Source organism: Apodemus sylvaticus, chromosome 21 (genome assembly GCF_947179515.1).
Source record: "Apodemus sylvaticus chromosome 21, mApoSyl1.1, whole genome shotgun sequence".
Lineage (NCBI taxonomy): Eukaryota > Metazoa > Chordata > Mammalia > Rodentia > Muridae > Apodemus > Apodemus sylvaticus.
In genome coordinates, this window is record NC_067492.1 from 39,144,039 (window position 1) to 39,169,513 (window position 25,475).

The 25,475-nt window shown below is 41.5% G+C and overlaps 1 protein-coding gene across 1 annotated transcript in view; it reads left to right on the top strand.

The window, feature by feature from the left end:
- Positions 1-25,475, top strand: part of Rpgrip1l (RPGRIP1 like) — a 97,487-nt gene that overhangs the window by 66,412 nt on the left and 5,600 nt on the right. The window contains exons 23-24 of the mRNA XM_052166100.1: positions 15,665-15,848; positions 23,108-23,192. Coding sequence (XP_052022060.1) covers positions 15,665-15,848; positions 23,108-23,192 — 269 coding nt within the window. The remainder of the gene's footprint in view (positions 1-15,664; positions 15,849-23,107; positions 23,193-25,475) is intronic.

The following is a 25,475-nucleotide window of genomic DNA, read 5'->3' on the forward strand; positions in this document are numbered from 1 at the left end:
AGAACACAATGTTCCCCCCTCTGGAGGACACAGCATCAAGGCTTCATCAGACTCAGAGCAGACACCAGACCTGCCGGCACCTTGAGCTCCTCACCCTTTGGAATTGTGCAGATGGTTTCAGCAATTATAAATTACCCCATCTGTAACATTTGTAAAACTGGACTAAGACAGTAACGTGCATATGTCCTATTGATTATGTCATTTTTTCTGAATGCTAATTTAGCAAATCATTTAATGTGAAAATGGAACCTTTTTAAAACTATAATGATGACAAAAATCCTACACCATTGTGTATCCTTTATCCAGGTCTACATATTGTTGGCATTTTGCTGCATTTATTTTGCCCTTTAGTCTTACATGTATGTATTAACATAAGTGTTTGTTTATAATATATATATACATCCTTTTGTATATAGAACTGCTAGGAGCCATTTCAGAACTGGGGGGAAAAAAGTTGACCTTTCACCATTCAGAATTTCACAGTATCAAGAGAATGTTGTTATATAATTCTGAGTAACCAAGGTAAAACAAACTCTATTCCTCCTACTGCACTTTCATCTGTAATTAGATGTTTGTCGGGGGGTTCCCACACACCAAAGACTTCTTCAAAAAACAGATAAATAACCTTTAATTTGCTTCAGTTCTGATAAATCTATAAACTTTATCAGAAGCTACAATTTAAGGGAACAGTCTCACAGGACTGAACCCCATTCTAGATACCTACATCAACCCAAGTGTTTATCCTGGGTCCAACTAACTCACTAGAGTGGCTACATTTATGTGCTTTTACTGTAAGTATCGCATGTCAGTGAAGACACTTAGGACAGAACGTTTATGGAGAACTATGGTCTTATGTGCCTGAGCCCACCATGCTAGAGGACTCCATATCTCCTGTGCTGTCTCAGAGATCTGCACATTTACAGCTTGGAGCATGGTATGCGATCTCTGTTATACAGGTCATTATCCAATGATAGCCAGGTTGACCCTCAGCCCCCGACATTTCTGGAGGTTATGAAGTGTGATTGCAAGTCAAGCCTCTTTAATCCAACTTGTTTTTTTTTTTTTGGGGGGGGGGGACCAGTACCTAGTCATCTCACCAGGAGCAAAAGACCATTATCACATGAGAATACTACAGCGATAACGTTGGGTTTGTTGTTTGTTTGGTTTTGGTTCTTGTTTTTTTCCTGGCATATCATGCAACAGGAGAAAGCATTGTTTTGCTGGATTATTGATGGCATTAACTTTGGTTAAAGTACTACTGGTGACACTGCTTGTCATACTAGTAGTAGTAAGTAGTAAGTAGTAGTAGTAGTAGTAGTAGTAGTAGTAGTTGATATGTTTAGAAAAAGATAAAGAGAGAGGGGATATGTTTTGATGGATGTGTGTTAAGGTATGGGGGAAGGGGGAACCTCCGCGGGCCCATGTTGAAGCATCCCTTCCCCCTGAGGGACCAGCCACATGACAGTATAGTATAGAATAGAGTTTATTCAGGCATGGGGAGGGGAATTGAGAGAGTAGGAAAGGCAGAGAAAGGCAGAGAGAGAGTAGAGGAATAAAGAAAGAAAGACCAGCAGCCATGAGCACATGGAGAGAGGGGGGAAGGGGTGCAGGGACAGAGCAGGAGCAAGAAGGCAAGGGAGAGGGGGGAGGGAAGAGAGGGAGGGGGAGAAGGAGAGGGAGAGGAAAAAGAGGGAGGGGGAGGAGGGGGAGAGGGAGAGGGAGGAGGGGGAGAGGGAAGGGGAGGAGGGGGCAAACAACCCCTTTTATAGTGAGTCAGGCATACCTAGCTATTGCCAGGTAATTGTGGGGCAGAGCTTGACAAAATGCTAACAGTAGTAGTAGTAGTTTTAGTAGTTACAGTAGTAGTAGTAGACATATTTGTTGTTGTTGTTGCTACTGCTGTTGCTGCTGCTGCTATTTCTGTTGTTGCTGCTGCTGTTGCTGTGGCTGCTGCTGCTGCTGCTGCTGCTGCTGCTGCTGCTGCTGCTGCTGTTGAGACAAGGTCTTAAACCATAGCTCTCACCATTTTGGAAGTCACTGTGTAACCAGGCTGGGCCTGAACTCATGGTAATTTTGCCACAGATTCGCATGAGCTACAGCACTCTGCTAAATTTTGAGGTTTAAAATATGTATGGCTTATTAGTGCACCAAATGTCTTTCGGAGCTACATGGAGTAGAAATCTCAGGACAGTGATGCACAGCCTTTGTAGCTGAGGAGTGGGGGGTGGGGGAATGTCAGTCAAATTGGCAGCATTACAGAAACGCTGCAATAACCAGCTTATAAAGAGTTTGTCTAGACTACCATTTCAGGAATGTAGTCTGCAGCCAGTTGGCCCTGTTGTTTCTGGTCTGTTTAAGAAGGCACACCATGGCAGGGAAGCAGAATGGCCAGGGGTGAGAGAAGGGGAAGCCTCTGTCACAGGATCTCAAAGCTCAACTTCTTCCTTTGACACTCATTTTCCCAATAGTGCCAAGCTGGTAACCAGCAAGTCTCATGTGGGCCTTTGGAAGGACATGGCATATCTAGACTGCAGCAGATGTGCTACTGACTACGTTGTGTGCCAGCCAGCACACCTGTGGTTTTCCTTTCCATAGTACTTACTGGAATTAGACAACTATACAAGAAACAGTTCCTGTAACTAAACTCACCACCTGCCGGGCTTCCATAGTCTTGCTCAAAAGTGGTTTTTGAATTATGTCTTTCTTGTCATTATTCTGTAAAATTGGTCTACTTACATGGCATTTGTTATGAGTACAATGAGCAAGTAAAGATGAGTCAGTGTGTGAGGAGAGATGTTTATGTTATCTGTTAGTGTTTTTAAGGCTGTGTGTGTGAGAGAGAGAGTCTGTAGATCAGCTACCTCAATCTCCCAAGAGTTGGGACTCTGAGAGTACACAGCATGTCCAGCGTGGGGGATTGAGATCAGATAAGGGTGGCATCGAGTAATGATACAGCTGATTAGTGTGAGGAGACAGGGACCGACGGCTGTTATGAGGCTGCTCTAGCGAGCGCCCTTCTGCAGGAGCAACAAGAAAACCACGGAGGTGTCTAGACTCTGGTTCTTAAGGAGTATGTATACTTGGAGTGCAGTTTGAAAGGTAGGTTCAATGTAGAGAACAGGTTAGACCTAAAGTGACCTTTGATTAGTACGCAGCCACACATTGTCGGTATCCCTTCTTCACAGACTTTTAAAACTGCTTCCTTGTATGACAGTTAGGTTGATAAATCATGTTGTAGTCAGTCTGACTTCTACCAGTTCCACTGTGGGTTTGAATTCTCTAGTATCACTGTGTGAGCAGTTTAAGATCATTTGGTGTCTTTTATTCTTTATATTAACAGATCCTAACAGCTCATACTTATTTCTTGGAATGTTGATCCTTAAAAGGAATCTAACAGAGTTCCCAGGACTTAGACACTCCTTGGTTCCTTCTCTTTCCTTCATGTCTGTGATCTATAATTAATCATAGATTACTTCATTTTGTTTCATTTCATTTACAACATTTATGAGCTTCACTTTGTCAGTATGAAATGCTTGTCCCCTCCTTTCCTTTCCAAAGTGGTATAATTAGTGTTAGCATCTTTTTTAACAGGCTACATAAAGTTTAGTGGCGGGATTAAATCAAGTCATTAACATAATGTGCTAACCAATTGGCCCCTATCTCTCTTCGTTTCCCGGACATCAAAGTGGCACTGAGTGCGAGTGTAATTGGGCCGTGCCGGCCTGTCATATCCCCTCAGCCTGATGACTGCTGCTTTCACTAAAGAGCTTCTAGGCATGATAATTAATGGGGGTGGGGAGCACAAGTCTGGGAAATGTAAAACTTCGGACATTTCTCCATGAATATTTTATTAATTTGAATAATCATAAGTTAACAGTATCAATTTGATGTATAATACATTGATTAAAAGCCTTGTTTCAGGGCCTCAAAATAGATGTCAGAACTTAGAATGTGCACTTGTCATGGCATTGAAAAATTAATCCGTTAGCATCATTGTCAAGTTTATCACTTAAAGAATGTCTGCTTTCCACAACCAACCATATGGCCATCTGAGGATGGACCTGTGATGCTATTCTTGGTTGTCAGTTGACTACATGTGGAATCAATTAAAGCCCAGTGGCTGGCTTCACCTGTGAGGGACTGGAAGCAGGAAGACCCACTTTTAATCCAGATCTTTTGAGGTGGGAAGATTCACCTTGAGTCTGGATCATAGCTTCTGGTGGCAGCCTCCAAAGAGGACATGGAAGAGGGAAGCATACTCCCTTTGGCCCTCGGCTTACTGTCACTTTCGCTGTCAAGTCCGTTCCTTTTCTAGCATTAGCACCGGCCTCTGCAGGACTGCAGTGTGCACTGCGGGACAGCTGAGACACTCGTGGACAGAACAGCTGCTGATTCTCAGACCTTCCCTCGGTAGGCAACCATTGTTGACTAGCTGGACCACAGTCTGTAAGCCACTCTAATAACCCCTTTATTTAAGTAGGGAGAGAGGTTCATTCTATGAGGTCTGTTGCTCCAAAGAACCCTAATGCAGGGGTGTTAAATGTGTACATAGGTAAGAGTGGCAAACCGCAGGCCTGGGGAGCTGGGCTTTGTGTGCTTGGTCCCTTGACACTGTTCTTGCTGTTGATGGCAGTTGTGTAAAAGTAGGCTCAGCTGTTTGGACTAATGATCAGTCCACTTGCAACACCATCCCTGAGCACCAAGCTGACTTCCAGCTACTGCAGGGACGATGTCCATCAAATACATTTTAAAATTCCAAAAAGTTTAATGATGTTCGTTTCAGGTAGCTGCTATCTGACCACATGGCTGGCTGGCATTCTCACAGCTGCTCTGGTTCTGGGAGCCACTCAGTGCACACATCAGTTGGCCCTTGGTTTTCCACTAAACTCTACTTGAGTTCATGCTCAAGGAACTTTACTTTTAAAAAGATTAAAAGATTAAATCTTTTTAAAAAGATTAAACAAAAGCTATTATATGGTTTATAATTTATATTAGACTATTTCTAATCATGACATATATTGCCTCTACAAAAGAAATAATTTTTTAACTAATCCTGTACTAAAATGTCACATGATTAAGGAACAGTTTAACCTGTTCATTCTAGAAGCTTCTCTCTAAATATTAGAGAAGGGTCAGTGGGTACAAAACAAGTGAGTGGGGGTGGAAAAACAATGTTCCTTAAGAGTAAACCTCAAACCAGCAGCATCCACATCATCTGAGAGGGGCAAATGCTTGAGCCCAAGACAGATGATGGACCAGAGGTTTGAAGGTGGGCCCCAGATCTCTGTTGTAGTGTGGGATTCTGGGTACTAAAGAGCTGGGCCGACTCTAAGGAAAAGCAGCACTCTACTCTAAGGTACCAGGAAAATCATCTGGGGAACATTTTTTTAGTGCCAGGATCCTGGCCTCTACCCACATCAGTTCGACCAGGACAGTGTCTGTAGCTCCCCAGTGAGGCTAACACACATCCCTGACTGAGCACCACTGTGCTACACCTGTTCAGGGGCTGGGACAGGTGCAGCAGTAGCAGAGTCACCTGGAGTGGGGGGAGGGGGGCTTTTTGAAACCTTTCTTTTTCCCTCACTTCCCACCATAGGAACCCACATGGATGATAAATAATGCTTGGGTATCCATCCTTGTAGGACACACACAAAAAAAAAAACTTTATGGACTAAGTTTTTATAACATCTGCTAACAAGCCTCTCTAATTTTCTTTTTTTTTTAAATTACAAAAATTCTTATTTTCTTTAATCTCACAGTAACAACTCTTCAAAATATGCTTACCCCATGTCTTAGTTATGGTTTTACTGCTGTGAGCAGACACCATGACCAAGGCAAGTCTTTTTTTTTTAATTCGATGTATTCTTTATTTACATATCAAATGATTTCCCCTTTTCTGGGTCCCCACTCCCCGCAAGTCCCATAAGCCCTCTTCCCTCCCCCTGTTCCTCCATCTACTCCTTCCCACTTCCCTGTTCTGGTATTCCCCTATACTGTTGCATTGAGTCTTTCCAGAACCAGGGGCCACTCCTCTGTTCTTTTTGGACATCATTTAATATGTGGATTATTTCTTGGGTATTCCAAGTTTCTAGGTTAATATCCACTTATCAGTGAGTGCATACCATGATTGATCTTTTGAGACTGGGTTACCTCACTTAGTATGATGTTCTCCAGCTCCATCCATTTGTCTACGGATTTTATGAATTCATTGTTTCTAATGGGTGAATAGTACTCCATTGTGTAAATATACTACATTCTTTGTATCCATTCCTCTGTTGAGGGACACCTGGGTTGTTTCCAGCTTCTGGCTACTACAAATAGGGCTGCTATGAACATAGTGGAGCATGTGTCCTTATTACATGCTGGGGAATCCTCTGGATATATGCCCAGGAGTGGAATAGCAGGGTCCTCAGGAAGTGCCATGCCCAGTTTTCTGAGGAACCGCCAGACTGATTTCCAAAGTGGTTGCACCATCTTGCAATCCCACCAGCAGTGGAGGAGTGTTCCTCTTTCTCCACATCCTCACCAGCACCTGCTGTCTCCTGAGTTTTTTACCTTAGTCATTCTGACTGGTGTGAGGTAAAATCTCAGGGTTGTTTTGATTTGCATTTCCCTAATGATTAATGATGTCGAACATTTCTTAAGGTGTTTCTCAGCCCTCCGAAGTTCTTCATGTGAAAAATCTTTGTTTAACTCGGTACCCCACTTTTTAATGGGGTTATTTGGTTCTCTAGGTTCTACCTTCTTCTGTATATATTAGATATTAGCCCCCTGTCAGATTTAGGGTTGGTGAAGATCCTTTCCCAATCTGTTGGTTGACATTTTGTCCTTTTGACAGTGTCCTTTGCCTTACAGAAACTTTGTAGGTTTATGAGGTCCCATTTGTCAATTCTTGATCTTAGAGCATAAGCTATTGGTATTCTATTCAGGAACTTTTCCCCTGTGCCCATGTCCTCCAGGGTCTTCCCCAGTTTCTTTTCTATTAGTTTCAGTGTATCAGGTTTTATGTGGAGGTCCTTGATCCATTTGGAGTTGAGCTTAGTACAAGGAGATAAGAATGGATCGATTCTCATTCTTCTGCACGATGACCTCCAATTGAACCAGCACCATTTGTTGAAAAGACTATCTTTTTTCCACTGGATGCTTTCAACTCCTTTGTCGACGATCAAGTGACCATAGGTGTGTGGGTTCATTTCTGGGTCTTCAATCCTATTCCATTGATCAGCTTGCCTGACATTGTACCAATACCATGCAGTTTTTATCACTATTTCTCTGTAGTGAAGTTTGAGGTCTGGGATACTGAATCCCCCTGAAGTTCTTTTACTGTTGAGAATAGTTTTAGCTATCCTGGGTTTTTTGTTATTCCAGATGAATTTGAGCATTGTTCTTTCTAGCTCTATGAAGAACTGGGTTGGAATTTTGATGGGGATTGCGTTGAATCTGTAGATTGCCTTTGGCAATATGGCCATTTTAACTATATTAATCCTGCCAATCCATGAGCATGGAAGACTTTTCCATTTTCTGAGGTCTTCTTCGATTTCCTTCTTCAGAGATCTGAAGTTCTTGTCATATAGGTCTTTCACTTGTTTGGTTAGAGTCACCCCAAGATACTTTATGCTGTTTGTGGCTATTGTGAAGGGTGTCATTTCCCTAATTTTTTTCTCAGTCTGCTTATCCTTTGAGTATATAAAGGCTACTGATTTGCTTGAGTTGATTTTGTAGCCAGCTACTCTGCTGAAGTTGTTTATCAGCTGTAGGAGTTATCTTGTAGAGTTCTTTGGGTCACTTAAGTATACTATCATATCATCTGCAAATAGTGATAGTTTGACTTCTTCCTTTCCAATTTGTATCCCTTTGACCTCCTTATATTGTCTAATTGCTCTAGCTAGGACTTCAAGAACCATATTGAAAAGATAGGGAGAGAGGGGGCAGCCTTGTCTGGTCCCTGATTTTAGTGGGATTGCTTCAAGTTTCTCTCCATTTAGTTTGATATTGGCTACCGGTTTGCTGTATATTGCTTTTACTATGTTTAGATATGGGCCTTGAATTCCTGTCCTTTCCAAGACTTTCAGCATTAAAGGATGTTGAATTTTGTCAAAAATCAACAAGATAGATAAACCCTTAGCCAGACTAACCAAAGGGCACAGAGAAAGTATCCAAATTAACAAAATTAGAAATGAAAAGGGAGATATTACAACAGAAACTGAGGAAATTCAAAAAATCATCAGATCCTACTACAAAAGCCTGTACTCAACACAACTAGAGAATCTGGAGGAAATGGACAATTTCTTAGACAGATACCAAATACTAAAATTAAACCAGGATCAAATAGATCTTCTAAAGAGACCCATAACCCCTAAAGTAATAGAAGGGGTCATAGATAGCCTTCTGATCAAAAAAAAAAAAAAAAAAAAAAAAAAAGCACAGGACCAGATGGTTTCAGTGTAGAATTCTATCAGACCTTCAAAGAAGACTTAACACCAATACTCTTCAAACTATTCCATCAAATAGAAACAGAAGGAACACTACCAAACTCCTTCTACGATGCCACAATTACGCTGATACCAAAACCACACAAAGATCCAACTAAGAAAGAGAATTTCAGGCCAATTTCCCTTATGAATATCGATGCAAAAATACTCAATAAAATTCTTGCCCACCGAATCCAATAACACATCAAAACGATCATCCACCAGGATCAAGTAGGCTTCATCCCAGGGATGCAGGGATGGTTCAATATAAGGAAATCCATCAATGCAATCCACTACATAAACAAACTCAAAGAAAAAACCACATGATCATTTCATTAGATGCTGAAAAGGCATTTGACAAAATTCTAATTTTCTATCCATTACAGACACAGTAGTTTTTATGGGGTAGAGTGACAGAAGAACAACATTATAAAAATACATATTCTCGGTCACCCCAGCAATATCTTAACCTCATCACTAAAGTTTTCAGTATTCCGTGTGGTGCCCGTTAACAGATCATGTTAGAGAAGTGAGGTTATCCCCTCATGAAGACTGGCTTGTCTGTGCTGTGTTAAAGACTTTCCCTTGGCACTGTGAGTTCTGGAGAGACAGCATATCTCTGCATCTTCTCGTTTCTCCCAAATAATTATCATCTTCAAAAGAGCAAAACTTTTCATGGCTTGTATGAAGATAAACTTGGAGGGAGGAGAGTGTGATCCTCAGAGTTGAACCCTAAGCCCTGTACTGTGCCCTGACACTGAGCTGACACTGAGCGACATCCTTAGCATCGGTGGTATTGATGCAGCATCTCTAGGTAACCCCGACTGGCCGGGAGCTTAGTCTTCCTCTCAGCTCCCAAGTGCTGGGTTTGAAGCATGGACCACCATGCCTCTCAAAAATAGATATTATTGCTGCTACTACACACATGCCTTGGAGCCTGGTTTAAAGTCAAGAGGGCTTCTTTGAGTCTTTGGAATGGTTCTTCCTATTCCCATCCTGAAGAAAGGACATAGAAGACTCCTTTACTCAGTGTGTGTGTGTCAGCCTCCTTACACACGCCTCTGGCCCCATTGCTTAAAGAAGCTCTTTTGAGCTTACTTCCTCAGTTAGACTCTTCAGTGGTGCACACACCACACAGATCATCACCTTCTATCTTGGTTTTGTTTCTATTGGTTTCTTACAAAGTACCAAGTTCCACATAGCATGTCTCCTACAGGCAGACATTGTAGTGGTTTTTACACTCAGGATGTTAGTTGCTTCTTTGTTGCTGTGATAAAATATCATGACCAAAAGCACCTTTGAGAGAAAGGGGTTTATTTTACTTACAGATTATAGCGCATCATTAAGGGAGGCCAAGGCTCCAGGAGCTTGAAGCAACTCTCACAGAGGAACTCCACCTGCTGGTTTGCTTCATTGGCTTGCTTAGCTGCCATTCCTATATAGCCCAGACCCATCTGTCTAGGGATAGCACTGTCCAAGTGGACTAGGCTCTCCTGTGTCAGTTAGAATCAAGAAAATGCCCCACAGGCCTGTCTGATGAAAGCAACAAACCAGATATGTCTGGGTTTGTGTCAGCCTGAAAAAAACTAGCACTGAGAAAAATACTAAAAATGGGACTCCATTATCATATATGTAATATAAATGAACAAGGGTTAGAATGATTTGAGTAAGATAAGTAAATCTCAAAAACATAATATTGGGTGAAAAAACCAATTGTGAAGTGACTAGTAGTGCACACAACCATCTATGGAAAACCTAAGAATAGAAAAGAAGGTTGTATCTTTGTGGACACATGTAGACATAGAAAATATAATTTATGCTTTGAGATATTACTGCCCATTTCAGAACAGCTGTTTATCTAGAGTGCAGAAAAGACAAGGAAGAATTTAGGATTTGGAGTATTCACCCTTATTAATATTAGTGTTAATATTCATTTCTTCAGCGAAAGAGTTGACTTGTACATAGCACAGTATAGCAACTGTATAAGACTGGGTTTTTATAGAGCCAAATTGTTTTCTGTACTTTTCTCATATTTTCATGTTTTATAATTGAAATATTAAATATGAGACCAGCAAGACGGCTTAGTGGGTAAAGGCCCCACTGCCAAGCCTGACTGCCTGAGTTCAATCCTCAGGACCCACAAGGTAGGAGTGAATGATTCCCTCAAAGTATCCTCTGGCCACATACTCAATACAGCATTTGAGTACTGTGGCGCGCGCAAACACACACACACACACTAAATAAATGTAAATTTAAAAATTAAGTACAGAAAAAAATTAAACCCCATCTCATTCTAGAAACTCAGACTAAAATTAAACACATCTGTAACCTCACCATTGTTAGATGCAGATCTTACTGGCTGAGACACATTGCTCAGACTTTATCATGGGTGATCCTCACAGAAAGCCATGACATTGTGTGTGGGGGCTGTCAGGTTGGATTAGTATTTAAAACCTGAAGAGTCAAGTGACAGAGTGCCCACCTAGCATATGCAAGGTCCTAGGATCAGTCCGTAGCACTGAAGGAAAAATGCCAATCCAGCTCCGCTGTTGGAATTCCTCAGAGAGGAATTAAGCAGGCTGCTATGAGATCAGACTTGGACATCTTCAGCCTGCTAATAACAACCCAGAAAGCACTGCAGGAGCTGGAGCTGGGTGTGAGTGAGCACCAGGGAGGGCAGCAGCGGGATGGAGCCAAGTCATGGCAGCTCCAGGTCATTTTTCTCTGTGAGTGATACAAGGTGTCATCACATTTCCAGATCATTCTGCCACATAACATGTAGTGTTCATCTACACTGACAACTAAAAATTAGTCTGATGCAGTTCTTACTTGAGTCGCTTCTGTTACTTCTGTTCACCTCAATCACAGCTAATAACAGTTCTTCATACATGCTGATGTTGACATCAGTTAACTAGGGTGATGAACAAGTGGTGAACAAGATGGGGAGAGAAAGCATCTACTTACCTAGTACCAAAGGTCCACACTGACAGAGCAAACACAGGAGCAGCCACCAAGCCTGACCGTCTGGAAGCTGCCCTTCATCTGGTGGCTACTGATGCTGTGTACATGTGTCACCTCTGTCTCTGTCTCTGCCTCTGTGTGTGTGTGTGTGTGTGTGTGTCTGTGTGTGTCTGTGTGTGTCTGTGTGTCTGTGTCTGTGTCTGTGTTTGAGACAGACTCTCATTTATGTGCCCAGGGCTAGCCTCAAACTCATGATGATTCTTCTGCCTTAGCTCCCAAATGCTGGAACCATTTCCAGCTTCATCCACTGTCTTCTCAATCAGGATATTATTACTCCTAAGTCTCTTAATTAAAGTCTCTTTTTATTGTGACAAATTCTAAACACACAAAGGAATTAAAGTAATACCATCCTGCCACCCAGATTTCAGATAGTTTTTCCCCAATTAAAACCCAGAGCAATTAGAATTTTTGGAGTAATTAAAAATCACCTGTTTCCCAAAATGTATCACACAAAAATATTTTCCAAATTAGAAACAGCTGCTTCACATAGTTCCGACAATATAAAAGATATTCTGACTACATAGAGGACATTCGTTCTGTTTTCTGCTAAATGTTTATTGTGAGCCTACTGTTGTAATACCAGGTGCTGGCCAGGATGTTAAACAGCAGACATGTCAGCTCTGCGCCTTCCTGCTGGAGCTCAAGATCTATAGAGAGAAGCAACTGGGTGAGAGTGAGGGTCTGTGGCGCAGTAGGTACCAGAAGCAGTGCAGCTATGGGAGACAGCCTGCAGTTGCTCAGAGGTCAGCACAGAGTGTGTGGTCCACAGTGACTAGATTCAGTCCTAAGGAAAAGATCATTTCTGACAGAATAAACTACAGATGAAAAAATTATTCAGCACACCGTAGCTTAAAGGAATGGCTGTAGTATAGGATAGTAGAAATATCTTCAAGCAAAATAAAAGATGGTTAGATTGACTTTAAAGAGAATTCTCTTACAAAAGGAGGATGGTTGGGACTAAAGACAAAAGATTAGAGGTCAGGCTGCCTTGTGTTTTACATGTGTCTTTTGTGGTCGAGAGAGAAGATCCACTTCCTGGGTGTGCACAACAATGGTGCCACTGTCACTACCTTTGTTGATACATTCTGTTTCCCATGCTGGCAAGTTACCTGTTACACTAATCCTTTGTAGTTTCTACCTCATTCTGTCAAGTTTCAATCTTTTAATAACTAAAACTATCGTATTAAAAGTTAGCCCCAACAAGAATCTAAAGACATTTCTCAAGTACTAAATAAGAAAAGGAGAGCTGGCGAGATGGCTCAGCAGTTAAGAGCACTGACTGCTCTTCTGAAGGTCCTGAGTTCAAATCCCAGCAATCACATGGTGGCTCACAACCATCTGTAATGAGATCTGATGCCCTCTTCTGGGGTGTCTGAAGACAGCTACAGTATACTTACATATAATAAATAAGTAAATCTTTTTTAAAAAGAAATAAGGAAGGAGGGAGTGAGGAAAGAAGAGAGGGGAGGGGAGGGGAGAGGAGAGGAGGGGAGAGGAGAGGAGAGGAGAGGAGAAGAGAAGAGGGACCAGTGGCTGTACCCTGTCTGAGATATCAAATGCTTGCAACAGTCCAGCAAAGCACTGAAATCAGGATTTAAATGAACAGAAATGGTTCTCTACAGGAGAGTTGGAGGGTGAAGGTAAGACAGCAAGAACACTACAGATCGTTTAGCCACAGGCGGCACTGGTCAAAAGACAGTCCTGTTGGCTGAAGCAGGAAATGCCAGAGGACAGGTGGGCGTGGGGAGGAGGGGGAGACTGACTTCTACTTATAGGGCCACACAACTGCTGGGCCCCTCACCTCCAGATCCTCCCACATGACGTAACTGAACTTTTGACTTGAATGTAGCAGTGTAAATAGAGTGTTCAAAATAAATTGCCTAGTGCTATTAATGACAGTTATAAACATTGAAAAATGCCTACTTTAAAACTTGCTTTCTGGGCATAGGTAACTTAACATTCACTCCTTTATAGATCTACTGCAAGTTTAGATCTATAAAGAGATCTATCTACTCATTTAGCTCATCAAACGAGCAGCGTTACCATGGCTGACATGCACAGGTTGGGCAGCAAATTAGAATGGTGGGGTGAAAGAAGTCACCAAAATCACAAAACTGGAACAGAAAGAAAACCAGACAAATATGTTTAAATGCCTCCCCCCCCCTTTTTTTTGGATAACTCAGTGTATTTTTCTTTTTGTTGATTTCTTTGGAGAACTCCCTGTTGTCCTAACAGCCAAAATTAGTTCTTAAAATCATGAAAATTTCTGCTTGTGAATCGTATGATTAACATATTGTTAATAAAATAATACCTTAAGTAAATTAGGATCTTCAGCTATCTTAACATTTGTTTCTGTCTTCATTACATGTGTAATAAGCAGTCTTAAGTTCTGGCCTTCCTCACAGCTGTCCCATCCTCCTCCTGTGCAGGAGCACAGACGTCTGGTGGCATACCCCTGCCATGCGAGTCTAAGCTGCCCATATTTCCGTTTACCTCTGCATTATGCCTTACGCATGGCAGTATTATAAAATATATGTGTGCAATTCTTGCAGCCACAGTAGATTTTTAAAGAAAAAAACAATATTGTTTAAGATATTTTCGTTACCATGTAGTCTTCACCGGTCACAGCGGAGTCTTTCTGAACTGAGGTTAGACAATAGCGCCAACTTCATTTTTTATGCACGTGAGCAGGGAGGGCTCGAGGTTATTAGTTGAAACCGAGTAACCTTTCCAGGCTTTCATCTCCTTCTTTTCAAATTTGAATATGAAAAGCATATTCAAGTCAAAGACCATCACTTTAATGACATTTGGCAGTCATTTGATTTATTAGGTTTTAGAAAAAATTTTCCTTTAAATATTTCATCATACTATGCTAATCCTAGTAATATTGCCAGCTGCAGCCTTGTACCTGTATTAGTGGAGACAGAATGGTGTGGAATTTTCTCTGTCATCCTAGTAAAATTTCCATGAATCTACTGAATAATAAAATAACCTTATTGAAATATTCAGATTTCAGTTTTTAGTCAAAGTGTCTTAGAATACATAATAAAAGAAAATGTCTTTTGAAAGAAGTGGGTAAAATTACTTCATCAAATATTGAGGGGTTTGACAGCAGTGAAAATGGTTCTTTGTGGAGACATTCTTACATAGGATACATATTTTTTTTTAATTTGCTTAATTATACGCTGAAATGCCTACATAGTCACTATGGTGGATTTAAATACTAGTATACACTTAACAGTGAATTCCTACAACCTGCTCACAAAACAAGTGTTATTTTCATGTTTTTCTAAATATTATTTAAGTTTATATGATTGACAGCATAGCTCCAATAGGAAAGAAGAATTTTAACAATAAAAAACAAATTTTAAATTGTGAGAAACAAATTTAACTCAGGAAATGTTGAAGTATGATCAGATAGTGAAGTCAGTTGTCAATTGAAGTCAGTTCTCAAGGAACGCTTGCAAGTCTCATGTTACTGTCTGCGGATTCTAGGGAAAAAATCAAACAAATGTCATTTTAATTCTTTATTCTATAAATGTGAAATGGAAAATAAATTACAAGAAATAATATGTAAACTTAGATATAAGATTTTGCTCCTTTTGTTTGAAATATTACTTACTGAATGAAGGAAATTATGGCAGAAATGTGAGAATGAGCTGTAGTTTCTGCTCCAGTTGCTATAGATTGATATAACTATATATATTAGCATAATAGTGCTAACGTATTCAACAGGCTTTGATCACTGCATAATTGAGCATTCCCAGGTACTGCAGATTAAATAAAGCAGTGATAAACATGTACTTCATTACCTAGTTTGAAACAAGGCCAACTGGTACTTGTCATTCTGGAAGCCATCGGAGATGAAGACCTCATAATGTTCACTCCTCATAGACTTCCAGTGGGGTATTTATAGCCTCAAATGTAAATCAGCAGACAATTGCCATGACACTGTTCCCTTCAAACCCCGGGGCATTAGAATCTCATTCTCTCTGTATGTCGTGAATAATCTATCATGTGGAATGTATGGTAGGTAACGTACATTGTATTCCAAAAAAGAAATCCATTGGCTGTGACATTTTATTTTAAACTAATAGTGGAATAGAATAAATGATATTTTGTTGCTTTGTTATTTGTTTTTTATATTTTTTTTTATTTTACTCTTTTAACAGCCATCAGAAGAAATTCGGATTGAGATCATAGCTCTGAGCCTTAATGATTCTCAAATAACCAGAGAGGACGCCATTCAGCGACTGTTCATTGAGTGCCGGTTCTACAGTCTTCCTGCTGAGGAGACTCCTATGTCACTGCCCAAACCCAAGAGTGGACAATGGGTCTACTATAACTATACCAATGGTATGTATGGCTTATTTGCAATATAGACTTTTATGTGGGTTTTTCCTAACTGTGAAGGAAGCTAAGGTAACAGCATAGAATTTAAAACTCTGCTGTTAACATGAAAATAAAACTATGCTGTTCACAGAAGTCTTGTCAGACTAGATTAATAAAGCTAGCACTGAAGCATACAAATTAAGAAAATTACTGTAAAATTAAAAGAAAACATAGGCATTGGGAAAGTGATATTTGTCTCTTCCTACTATTATGGTATCTACAGGAAATGCCACCTAATTCTACTGTTGAGTTTTAATTGAAAAACATGGTATTTAAATGGGGGTTTTCTCACTTAGAGCACTCAGATCATGTAGTGCCCTGACTGAGGGCTGCCCTTGTGGTCGCTACCATCACATAAGTCTTTCTGCCTAATAAAGCAATGCTTAAATTCTCACCGTTGCAGTAGGCAGCTTTTCCTTGTAGGGCTGTCAGTTGATCAAAATAGACTCAATAAAAACCCTAAACCTGAGTGTTTAGACCAATCAGTACTCAGGTATTTTTCTGTTACAAAATCAACAGTATAGAATCAGAAGGCAAACAAAGGTCATATCGAGCTACCTTTATCAAGAGCTGCAACATCTTAGCACATTGTCCGTGCTAATGTGAAACCCTGAAGATGGGTACTGCCTAGCTTCTAGGAAGCAGATCGTCTCATCCTCAATGGACACTCTTAGTTACTTTTCTGTTGCTGTGAAGAGACACTATGACGAAGGCAACTTACAGAAGGAGTTTATTAGGAGCTTACAGCTTCAGAGGGTTAGTCTGTGACCATCATGGTGAGGACAGTGGCAGCAAATGGAAATGGCTGAGAGAGGGTTAGTCTGTGACCATCATGGTGAGGACAGTGGCAGCAAATGGAAATGGCTGAGAGATTACATACTATGACAGCAAGCGTAAGGCAGAGAAGGAACTAACTGGCATGGCATGGGCCTTTGGAATCTCAGAGCTCACTCACAATGACATACCACCTCCAACAAAGCCATGCCTCCTAATCCTTCGCTAAGAGTTGTACCAACTGGGGACCAAGTATTGAAACATATGAGCGTGTGAGGGCCACTCTCAACACCATCACAGGGACTAAGGATGATATGATGATGATGATGATGATGATGTTTGAGACAAGGTCTCTTTGTTTAGTCCTGGCTGCCCTGGAACTGGCTATATAAGCCAGACTGACTAACCTTGTACTCTCAGAAATCCACCTGCTTCTGCCACCAGAGTTCTGGGATTAAAAGCATGAGCCATCAAGTAAGACTACTAAGATTTTTTTTCCAGTCTTAGAAACTGCATTTTAAGAAACACAGTCTTGCTACTGTAGCAGCAGAATTACAGATGATGATACCTACTTTAAAAAACACAAACAAAATAAACAAAATCAAGCCCCACTGGTCTTTTTATAAATACATTCATTACTGAGGTAGTAATCAATTACTGAGGGGATCCAGAGATCTGCTCTAGTCTTTCCTGTTTGCACAGTTCTTACTGGTGTGTGACCTTAGTCTAGATATGTTGATTCCTGAGTTCCTTCATTTCTTATTCAACAGAGAAAGTGATTCCTAAGAGCCCTTCCAGTTCAAACTCTGTAACAACTGATGCCTTAAGAAACTGTATAAGAAGAAACATTTTCTTAGGCTTCCAAAAGTATTTTCTCAGGCTTCCTAAAGATATTCAGTGTACAGTACCAGAAAAGTAAGCCAAATCAAATGTCAGTACTAGTAAAATAGATGTTCAATTAATTTTAATGAGGATGTCCCCAAGGAAAGAGATGGACTTGGCTTTTGTATTATATAAAGGTCAACAGCAGTGTTTGGGTAGACTGGTAACAAATTGTTCTTGAGAAATTGCCTATACACTGAGAAACTGGCCATGTAACAAAACAAATGTTTCCATTTGCCTAGAATCAAATCCTTCTTTGAATCAAACCTACGAGATATACTAAAACCTTTTGGTTTTGTGCACATGAGTTGTAGAGGTCTGTTTGGGACCTTGTTGCCAGATTGCTTTATTCCTCCCTTTATTGCAAGGCATCTACTATCTGATTGGTGTTTTAGCAGTTGCTTATGTTCCCAAGGAATTTGACATTTGATGGGGGAATTCATTAGTAATGTTTATTATAATTAAGTTTCTGTTCTTGTCTCTTGGGTCTTGACTGATTTTGCAGTTGTGAGCATCTTTTTCTGTTGTGAGCAGGGGAAGGGATGCTCTCGGCATCTAGACTCTGGTGCATCGTATGAAAACCAAGTCCCAGGCCATCAGCACATGTGAAAAATGTGCACCCATCTTGTTAGATTTTTTTCATTTAGGTAGGACAGTGGAAATATTTACCCTTTAATCATTATATCTGTATCCCTGTTGCAGAGAGACTTCCTTGAATCTTTGGTTAATAGACAACTATTGTTTAAAGTAACTAATTATTGTACTGATATACCATTCACTTGTAACTTAAAGAAAGTCAATATAATATACAGCCTTACACCCTCCAAGTCTCACTGAATGTTAATGCAGGTCATTTCATCTCCAGATTGTCTTTTGAAACCCAGTGGAAGATTTAGGGCACAATTAGGATACATTCTCTTGTGTGAACACTTTATCCATAGAGAGGTTCACTGAACCCAGCTCTGATTTTACTCTGCATGGTGATCTGAGTCACACAAAAGGAATTTGAATGTCAAGGCCTAAATTAGGTGCGTAGATGACTGGAATAAACTAGCAATCCCCAGGATTATTCATAATCAAATTTGGTCTTTATGAAGAGGTGTTAATGCCAATTCCATCTGCATACAAGAATGTATCTTCTTGGGGCTACTGTTATTTAAAGATTGAAGCTCAATTCACTTGATAGACACCAGTAGCAAGAGTAAAATTTGCATTTTATTGGGCTTGAAAATTTTACTCAGAGAATGCTGAGTAAAGAAATAGTTTGGGGGAGAAAGATTAATGGTAGGCCTGAGGAGTGTTGTCTGGGCTGAATAAAGCTCTCTAGGGAATTGACAGGAGGAAGAAGAAAGATTAATGGAATCGGCTGAGGCTTTCATGAGACTTGTGCAGATCTGGACCCTTAGTCTCTGAGGATTGAGCAGTCTATCTTCTGGAACAATTAAAGTTTAATTCAAAAAATGAAAAGGATGTAGAACATGAGAGTTTGTTACTAATAGGAAGAGAAATTTGGCAAAGATAAAGATTACAGGGGTGATAATATTTTAATATAAAAGTTATCAAAGATGCAAAGTTCACACCTTCTATAATTAATCCATCTGCATTTTTTCTTGAATTTGATATTGATAGAGAATATAGAGATTTATCCAGTCTCCCAAAGTAAGGGATGTTTTTAACTGTATTTTTAATTGATACAATAATTATAAATGTTGGAGTGCAGGCATAGTCAGTGCTAAGTATTTGTCTAACAAGCATGAAGCCTTAAGCTGAGACCCTGAACCCTAAAAGATAACAGTAAAAAAAAATTAGCTATACATCTTTACAGGGTACCACATGTTGTTGCAATACATATGTAATATTCAAATCAGACTAAGCCTGTCTGGTTTTGCTAATGTTTATCTTTCTTTGTGGTGAAAATATTTTTAATCCTTTCCTTTTTGAAATAGTCCTTCTCAGTAGTTCGATAGCACACCAGAACTTAACTTCACTTATCCTATATGACCTGGGACATGTTGATCAGCCTTCCCCAGCCCTGTCTGGAAACCTCTGTCCTATCCTCAGTCTCTCTGAGATCATCTCTCCTAGATACCATTTGTGCTAGCCCACCTTACTCACCAAGCAGAATGCTCTCCATCCCCGGCCCTATTTGTATTATCATAGCCAATAGAACTTCCTCTTTTCTGTGACTGAAAGGGATTACATTGGGTGGTAATTGAAGATCTTGAGTTTGGACTATCTTATCTTTTTAAGGATGTGTTTGTGAAGTTTATGTCAAAACTTAGCAAGTTCTAGACAAATGTGATGTCTCATGGAAATAGGAGTTAAACACTCTAACTGTTCTGGAGAGTCAATTTTGTTTTATTTTGGTTTGGGTTTTATTTTTCTAGTGTGTATCATTTCTCTGTGTAGCCTTAGCTGTTCTAAAACTCGCTCTGTAGAACAGCCTGGCCTCAAACTCACAGAGAGCCACCTGCCTCTGCCTCTCAAGTGCTGGGATTAAAGATGTGCACCACTGCCTGGATAACATAATTACTTTTTAAAGTATGTAAAAATTGAAACTATCTGAAAATACCCTTCTGTTTTTTTCAGAATCATATATAAATCTTGGTGCTCACAGGATCATAGGAATCATGTCCTAACACTAGGGCTCCAAAGTGTCCCTATTTCCCACAACATTCAATGTAGAGTGTGCAGTACTTCTTGATTCCATTTTTAAAAACTGGCAAAGGACCGTTGGTCTAAGATGGTTACTGGTATGTGGTACCCTGACTGGCAGGCAGCAATAGCAGCAAGACGGGGAATGTTGGAATTGCAGAGGCTAGGCCATACTGCAGACACTCTCAGTCCGAACAGAACTCCAAGGGCTCAGCACAGTAGTCTGCAACCAAGCCATCGAAGCAGCAGGGATGTATGATAACACTGGTGGCCACTAAGCTAAACTCAAAAGCCCCATCTAGGCTATATTTATGCAAACAGGCACAATTCCAAGTTGGTATTTTATAAAACCAAACTTATTGGTTAGGAACTAGAATTTTATTTTTGAAAACAAGTTTTTAAGACGTCAACCAAAATATTTAAGTCCCCTTTATGGATCTAGCTGATGTCACTGTATGGAAGAACAAGCAGGTGGCTTGCCCAACTCAGCTACACACCTTTCCAGTCTCCAGCCAGGAAAAGCTTAGCTGCAGGGCAGAGAGGTGCAGACACACTGGAGAGCTCTAGGCCACTAGCACCAGGTGCTGACAGAGTTCTAGCCTTCTCTCCTCTGCTTAGTCATCTGTGAAATGCAGATCAACCTCTCTCCTAACCCTGTGGTGGAGTGGATTGCCGGCTGCATAAACATCACTCAGTAAATGCTGTCGGATGGTGTGGTGCGGAGTCATAGCTGGGAGTTGGTTTGGTTTTGAAGGTTAAACATGGAACCACCATGTGTCTCAGCAGTTTTCCCTCTGTGTAAATAGTGGAAAGAATCAAAATCAAGGGCACAGGCACACAGCCAACTGTGTTCACTGCTCCTGACACCCAGCAGTAGAAACAACCCACAATCCCTCACAGGACGACTGGGAAAACAAAATGTTTTGTGTGCATATAGTGGAAATGTAATTCAGCATTGCGTGTGATGCATGGCTACAGCAGAGATGAGCCCTGAAAGAATCAGAGATAAAGGGCAGACTGTGACCCCACTCAGAGGAGCTGGTGGAGGCAGAAAGTGAAGTAAAGGTTCCCAAGGGTGGAGAAAGGGTGAAGGCTACTGCTGAACAGGCAGAGTGTCCTCGGGGATGGGGGAAAGACTCTAGAGAGGAAGAGGAGGAGCGAAGAGCCCTCCCTGTCCATACCTAAGGTCAGTGCACATATGTTCTAAACTAGCTAAAGCACTACGCGATTATATGTACATTACCATACAACTGAATTCATCAAAACTAATCTGAATTTAATTGAAGACCTTTTCTTCTGAATGCTGGAGTTGGAAATTCAGAAGCTTGTAATACAAAGAGAGTATTTGTATTTATGTATCAAAGACTTAAATTATTATTTGGTAAGAGTAACAGCTCATGTCATGACACTTGTTAGTCTGAACTCTGTAGAGATTAATCACTGTTTCTGCCTGGGTTGTTTTGTCCTAGTTTTTAAATTAAGCGTGAGTGAGAAAGAGGGGGGGTCCTGGGTGTCATGGCACCTAGGTTGGAGACCAGCCCTCCACCTAGAAGGGAGGTGGCTCTCTCCTTCCCCTAGTGTTCCAGGGATTACTCCTAGGTCACTAAGCCTATGGCAGCAAGTGCTTCTGTCCACTGAGCTGTCACACTACCAACCTCAATTGTCTTCTAAAGTACCTTCATTATTCTGGCCCTCAAACGTTAGAAACCAATACAACCTAAAAGCTTTAGGATTATGAAGTGGAAGTATGAAAAGCCACATATTGAATTAGGAAAAAATCCATTTAGTTTAATATACTGACAGCCTCTAAAGAGGAGGGACTGACCCTTACTCAGCACTAGTGAAATATATCTGCCCAGATGACCTTCTGTCAGTGACAAAGACAACACTCAGCACCACTCGTGTCAGTGTCTGTTAATGTTGGTAGCTCACAGTAAAGTGTCCTGTAAGGACAGTGGCCTTGGTTCTCCAGGGCTGTGTCACTTGACTACTGGGCCTCCACTGATTTCTACCTCTCCTGAGCCACCGTTACATCGTTGTCTCCCATTCCATGTGCCCGCATCCCACAGGGCACACCTCGGGGGTTGATTAAGATCGGTCAGACAGCCAAGCAGCATGGCTATTTGGAGCCAAACCGAAACTGTCCTCAAAAGCATTGTTAGTGAAATGGAACCTGCAGGAACACAGCTCTAGAGTCATAACAGCACTGTCCCTGCGTGCACGTTTGATCGTGTCTGAGTTGAGATCAGGCTACAAGGGAGCCTAAGCCCAGACTGTCTCGTAGAAAATGAGTGTCTTCTCCAGGTGCCAACTCTGTGTACAGTCCGTCTGTACTCCCAAACGCCAGGTGGCGCTTTTGACAGTCACTCATCTGAATGCCAGGGCCAGAACAGTCTTCACACATCAGAAAGCCCCTCCTCCTTGTTCCTCCGCGCACTGCCACATCAGCCCAGATTTCCTACCTGCATACTAGATGCCTTTGGTTGCATGTGGTGGCAGGAGAGGAGGTGTATCTTACTGGGCTGTCAGGAAGGACAAGCATGCTGCCCGTACACTTTGATTATCACTTGCTTCTCAGGTGAAAGAACACGCTGTGACTCCCTCGAATGCAAAGCAGTAAAGACCCCCAGCTTCTCAGCCCGCTCTGTCAGAGCCATAGCGGTGGCAGTATCAGTGAAGCCCTCTGAGATGTTGCAGGGGTCCTTTCTGACAGCATGCATATAAGCCTGTCAGGAGCATGACACTAGATCACATGACTATTTGGATTGGATTCTGGTTTGCCAAACACACAGGCAAGGTGGTATGATGTGCCGTGTGTCTTTAAAAACAATATTCACAGAGTGCAGGGCGATGCCAATGGAGTAGAGGGCAGGTGGCTTCCTTATGTGGTCTTGTCCTTTCTTTTGCTATAGTGATCTACCTGGATAAAGAAAACAACCCAGCCGCAAGAGACATCCTAAAAGCCATACTGCTAAGGCGAGAACTGCCTCACAGAAGGTACTTACAGCAAATTTACCAAAGCACATCTCTATGTCCTCTTGCTTTCTGGAATGGTGGTGCTCCTCCTTGCAGTCTTGGTTACCTTCAAAGAAGTTTGATAACGGAAAGATGGCGGAGTTGGGGTAGCTCAATGGTACAGTGCTTGCTTAGTGTGAGTGAAATACTAGGTTTAATTCCAGGCACTGCAGGAAACAGAAAAAGGAGAAAAGACTTCAAAAGCTGCAGTTAAGTCCTACACCCCAGCGTTATTCCTTTAAAAATGTCCAAATATCCCTCAGAGACAAAAATGTTCCTGTCTTTTTTTTTTTTTTTAATCACAAAAGCTTAGTGCAGACAACAGGCGGGAAGAACTACCTAGTGAACACTGGGATGCAGCTCACTCCCCTATGCTGAAGAAGGGGAGGGTACCCTTTCCCCCAACCAAAGCCGGGAAGCGCTAAGAAATGTTCCCTCTCTTCTTAATACCCCTAAATACTTCCTAAAGTTGCTCCTAGTCTGAGAACTCCCCTACTTAGGAGGCAGGCATGCTCAACAATGGTGCTGACTTACAGTCACAGCCGGGGTCACCATTCCTCCGGGGACATGTAAAAGAGGAGACATGATCCATAGGGAATCGATTGTGGTGCTTCTACAGGCTGTCCATCTGCATTTGGAAATCACCATTGTTGCCTTAAACAGTGATGCACTGAAAGAAAAAATACACTAAAGAAATTATTAATCTGGGTCTGGAGAGGCAGTTTGGTGGTTAAAGCACCGGCCATTCTTCCAGACTTGGGTTCAGTTCCCAGCACCAGCTTGTGACTCACAATCATCTGCTCCAATCCCAAGGCACCTGATGCTCTCTTCTGGCCTCCATGGGCACCACATGCACAGGGGGCATCCAGTCAAGCACTCCTGTGCATAAAATGAAAATAACTACATCATGAAAAATGTCTTTACATTATTAATTCGAGGTCATAGTTTTGACTCTGACTTGGGTTCCTTTTTGGTTTCTTTTAGCAACAGTTCTGCTGAGAAAATCCACCAATGAGGAAGACAGGCCATAATGACAAATAAATAATTAATTACACCTGCAATGATTAGGGACAGACACTGAGTATGGTGGCGCTCACCATCAGTCCCAGCGTTCAGGAGACGACACTTGGGAGCAGCTGGATCTCTGTTAGAGACTAATCCAGTCTACAGAGAGAGTCACGGGCCAGCCAGAGTTACATGAGGACCCAGAAAAGGGTAGAAAGAAAAGAAACTGAACAAGTTAAATGCTAAAAAAAAATAAAAGAACAATGGAAGATAATCTAAGAAAGTGACATTTAAGCTGATTTATGAAGGTTGAAGAGAAAGAGCCCGAGACATGGTTCCAGGCTGAGGGAATGCCAGGCAGAAGGATGACACAGGGCATTCTGGGATAGATGGGAGGACTAGCAAGGCTGGGCTCAGAAGTAGAAACTTGCAGGAAGGCACAGCTGCTGAGCGCGTGATGTTTACACACCCCAGGTGTGTGTCTGGGCCTCAGTTTTTAAATTCATCTGGAGGCCCTCTTCCCTTTCCAGCTGAGCAGTCCAGCTCTTTCATTTTAACGCTGGGAGTGGAAGCCAGGTCCTTGCCTTTGTCCATGTGAGGCAAGAGTTTTAACCCTGATCCACGCCGTAGATCTGTACATTTTGACTTTTCACTTTGCTCTCTTTAGAATTTAAAGCCAGGAATATGGCTTTTTCATAATCCTGACCCTTTTGGAGAACTTAGAAGGACTTTTAAAACTTTACTCTCAGAATTCACGTATACTCAATGCAGGTAATAGCCTGCATTTATAACTGATGCAGATTTAATCTCGAAGCCTGAGATTAAAGTATATCACATGCCAAGGTATCTAAGACACCTGAAAGCAGTCTGCTGGAGAGCCTCTCCTTCCCTGTGTCCTGCGCCTAGGATACAGTCGGTGGCACTATCAGAAGGGTGGTACTGCTTGCACCATGTGGCAGCAGTGGCCACCTCTTTGAAGCTCTCCTGTCCAAACTGCATCTATTCTAGGATAAGGTGGTTGTTGTTCATTAATGCTTTGCTTGCATATCTGTATATGCACCATGTGTGTGCCCTGTATGCACAGATCAGAAGAGGGCACTAGGTCCCTGGAACTGGAGTCACAGACAGTTGTGAGCTGCCATGTGGGTGCTGGAACTAGAACCCAAGTCCTCTGAAGAACAGCCACCGCTCTGGTTCCCCAACAGTCTTATGTGTGTAATTGAGTAAGGGAACCAGATAGTTTGGGAATCTGTTTAAACA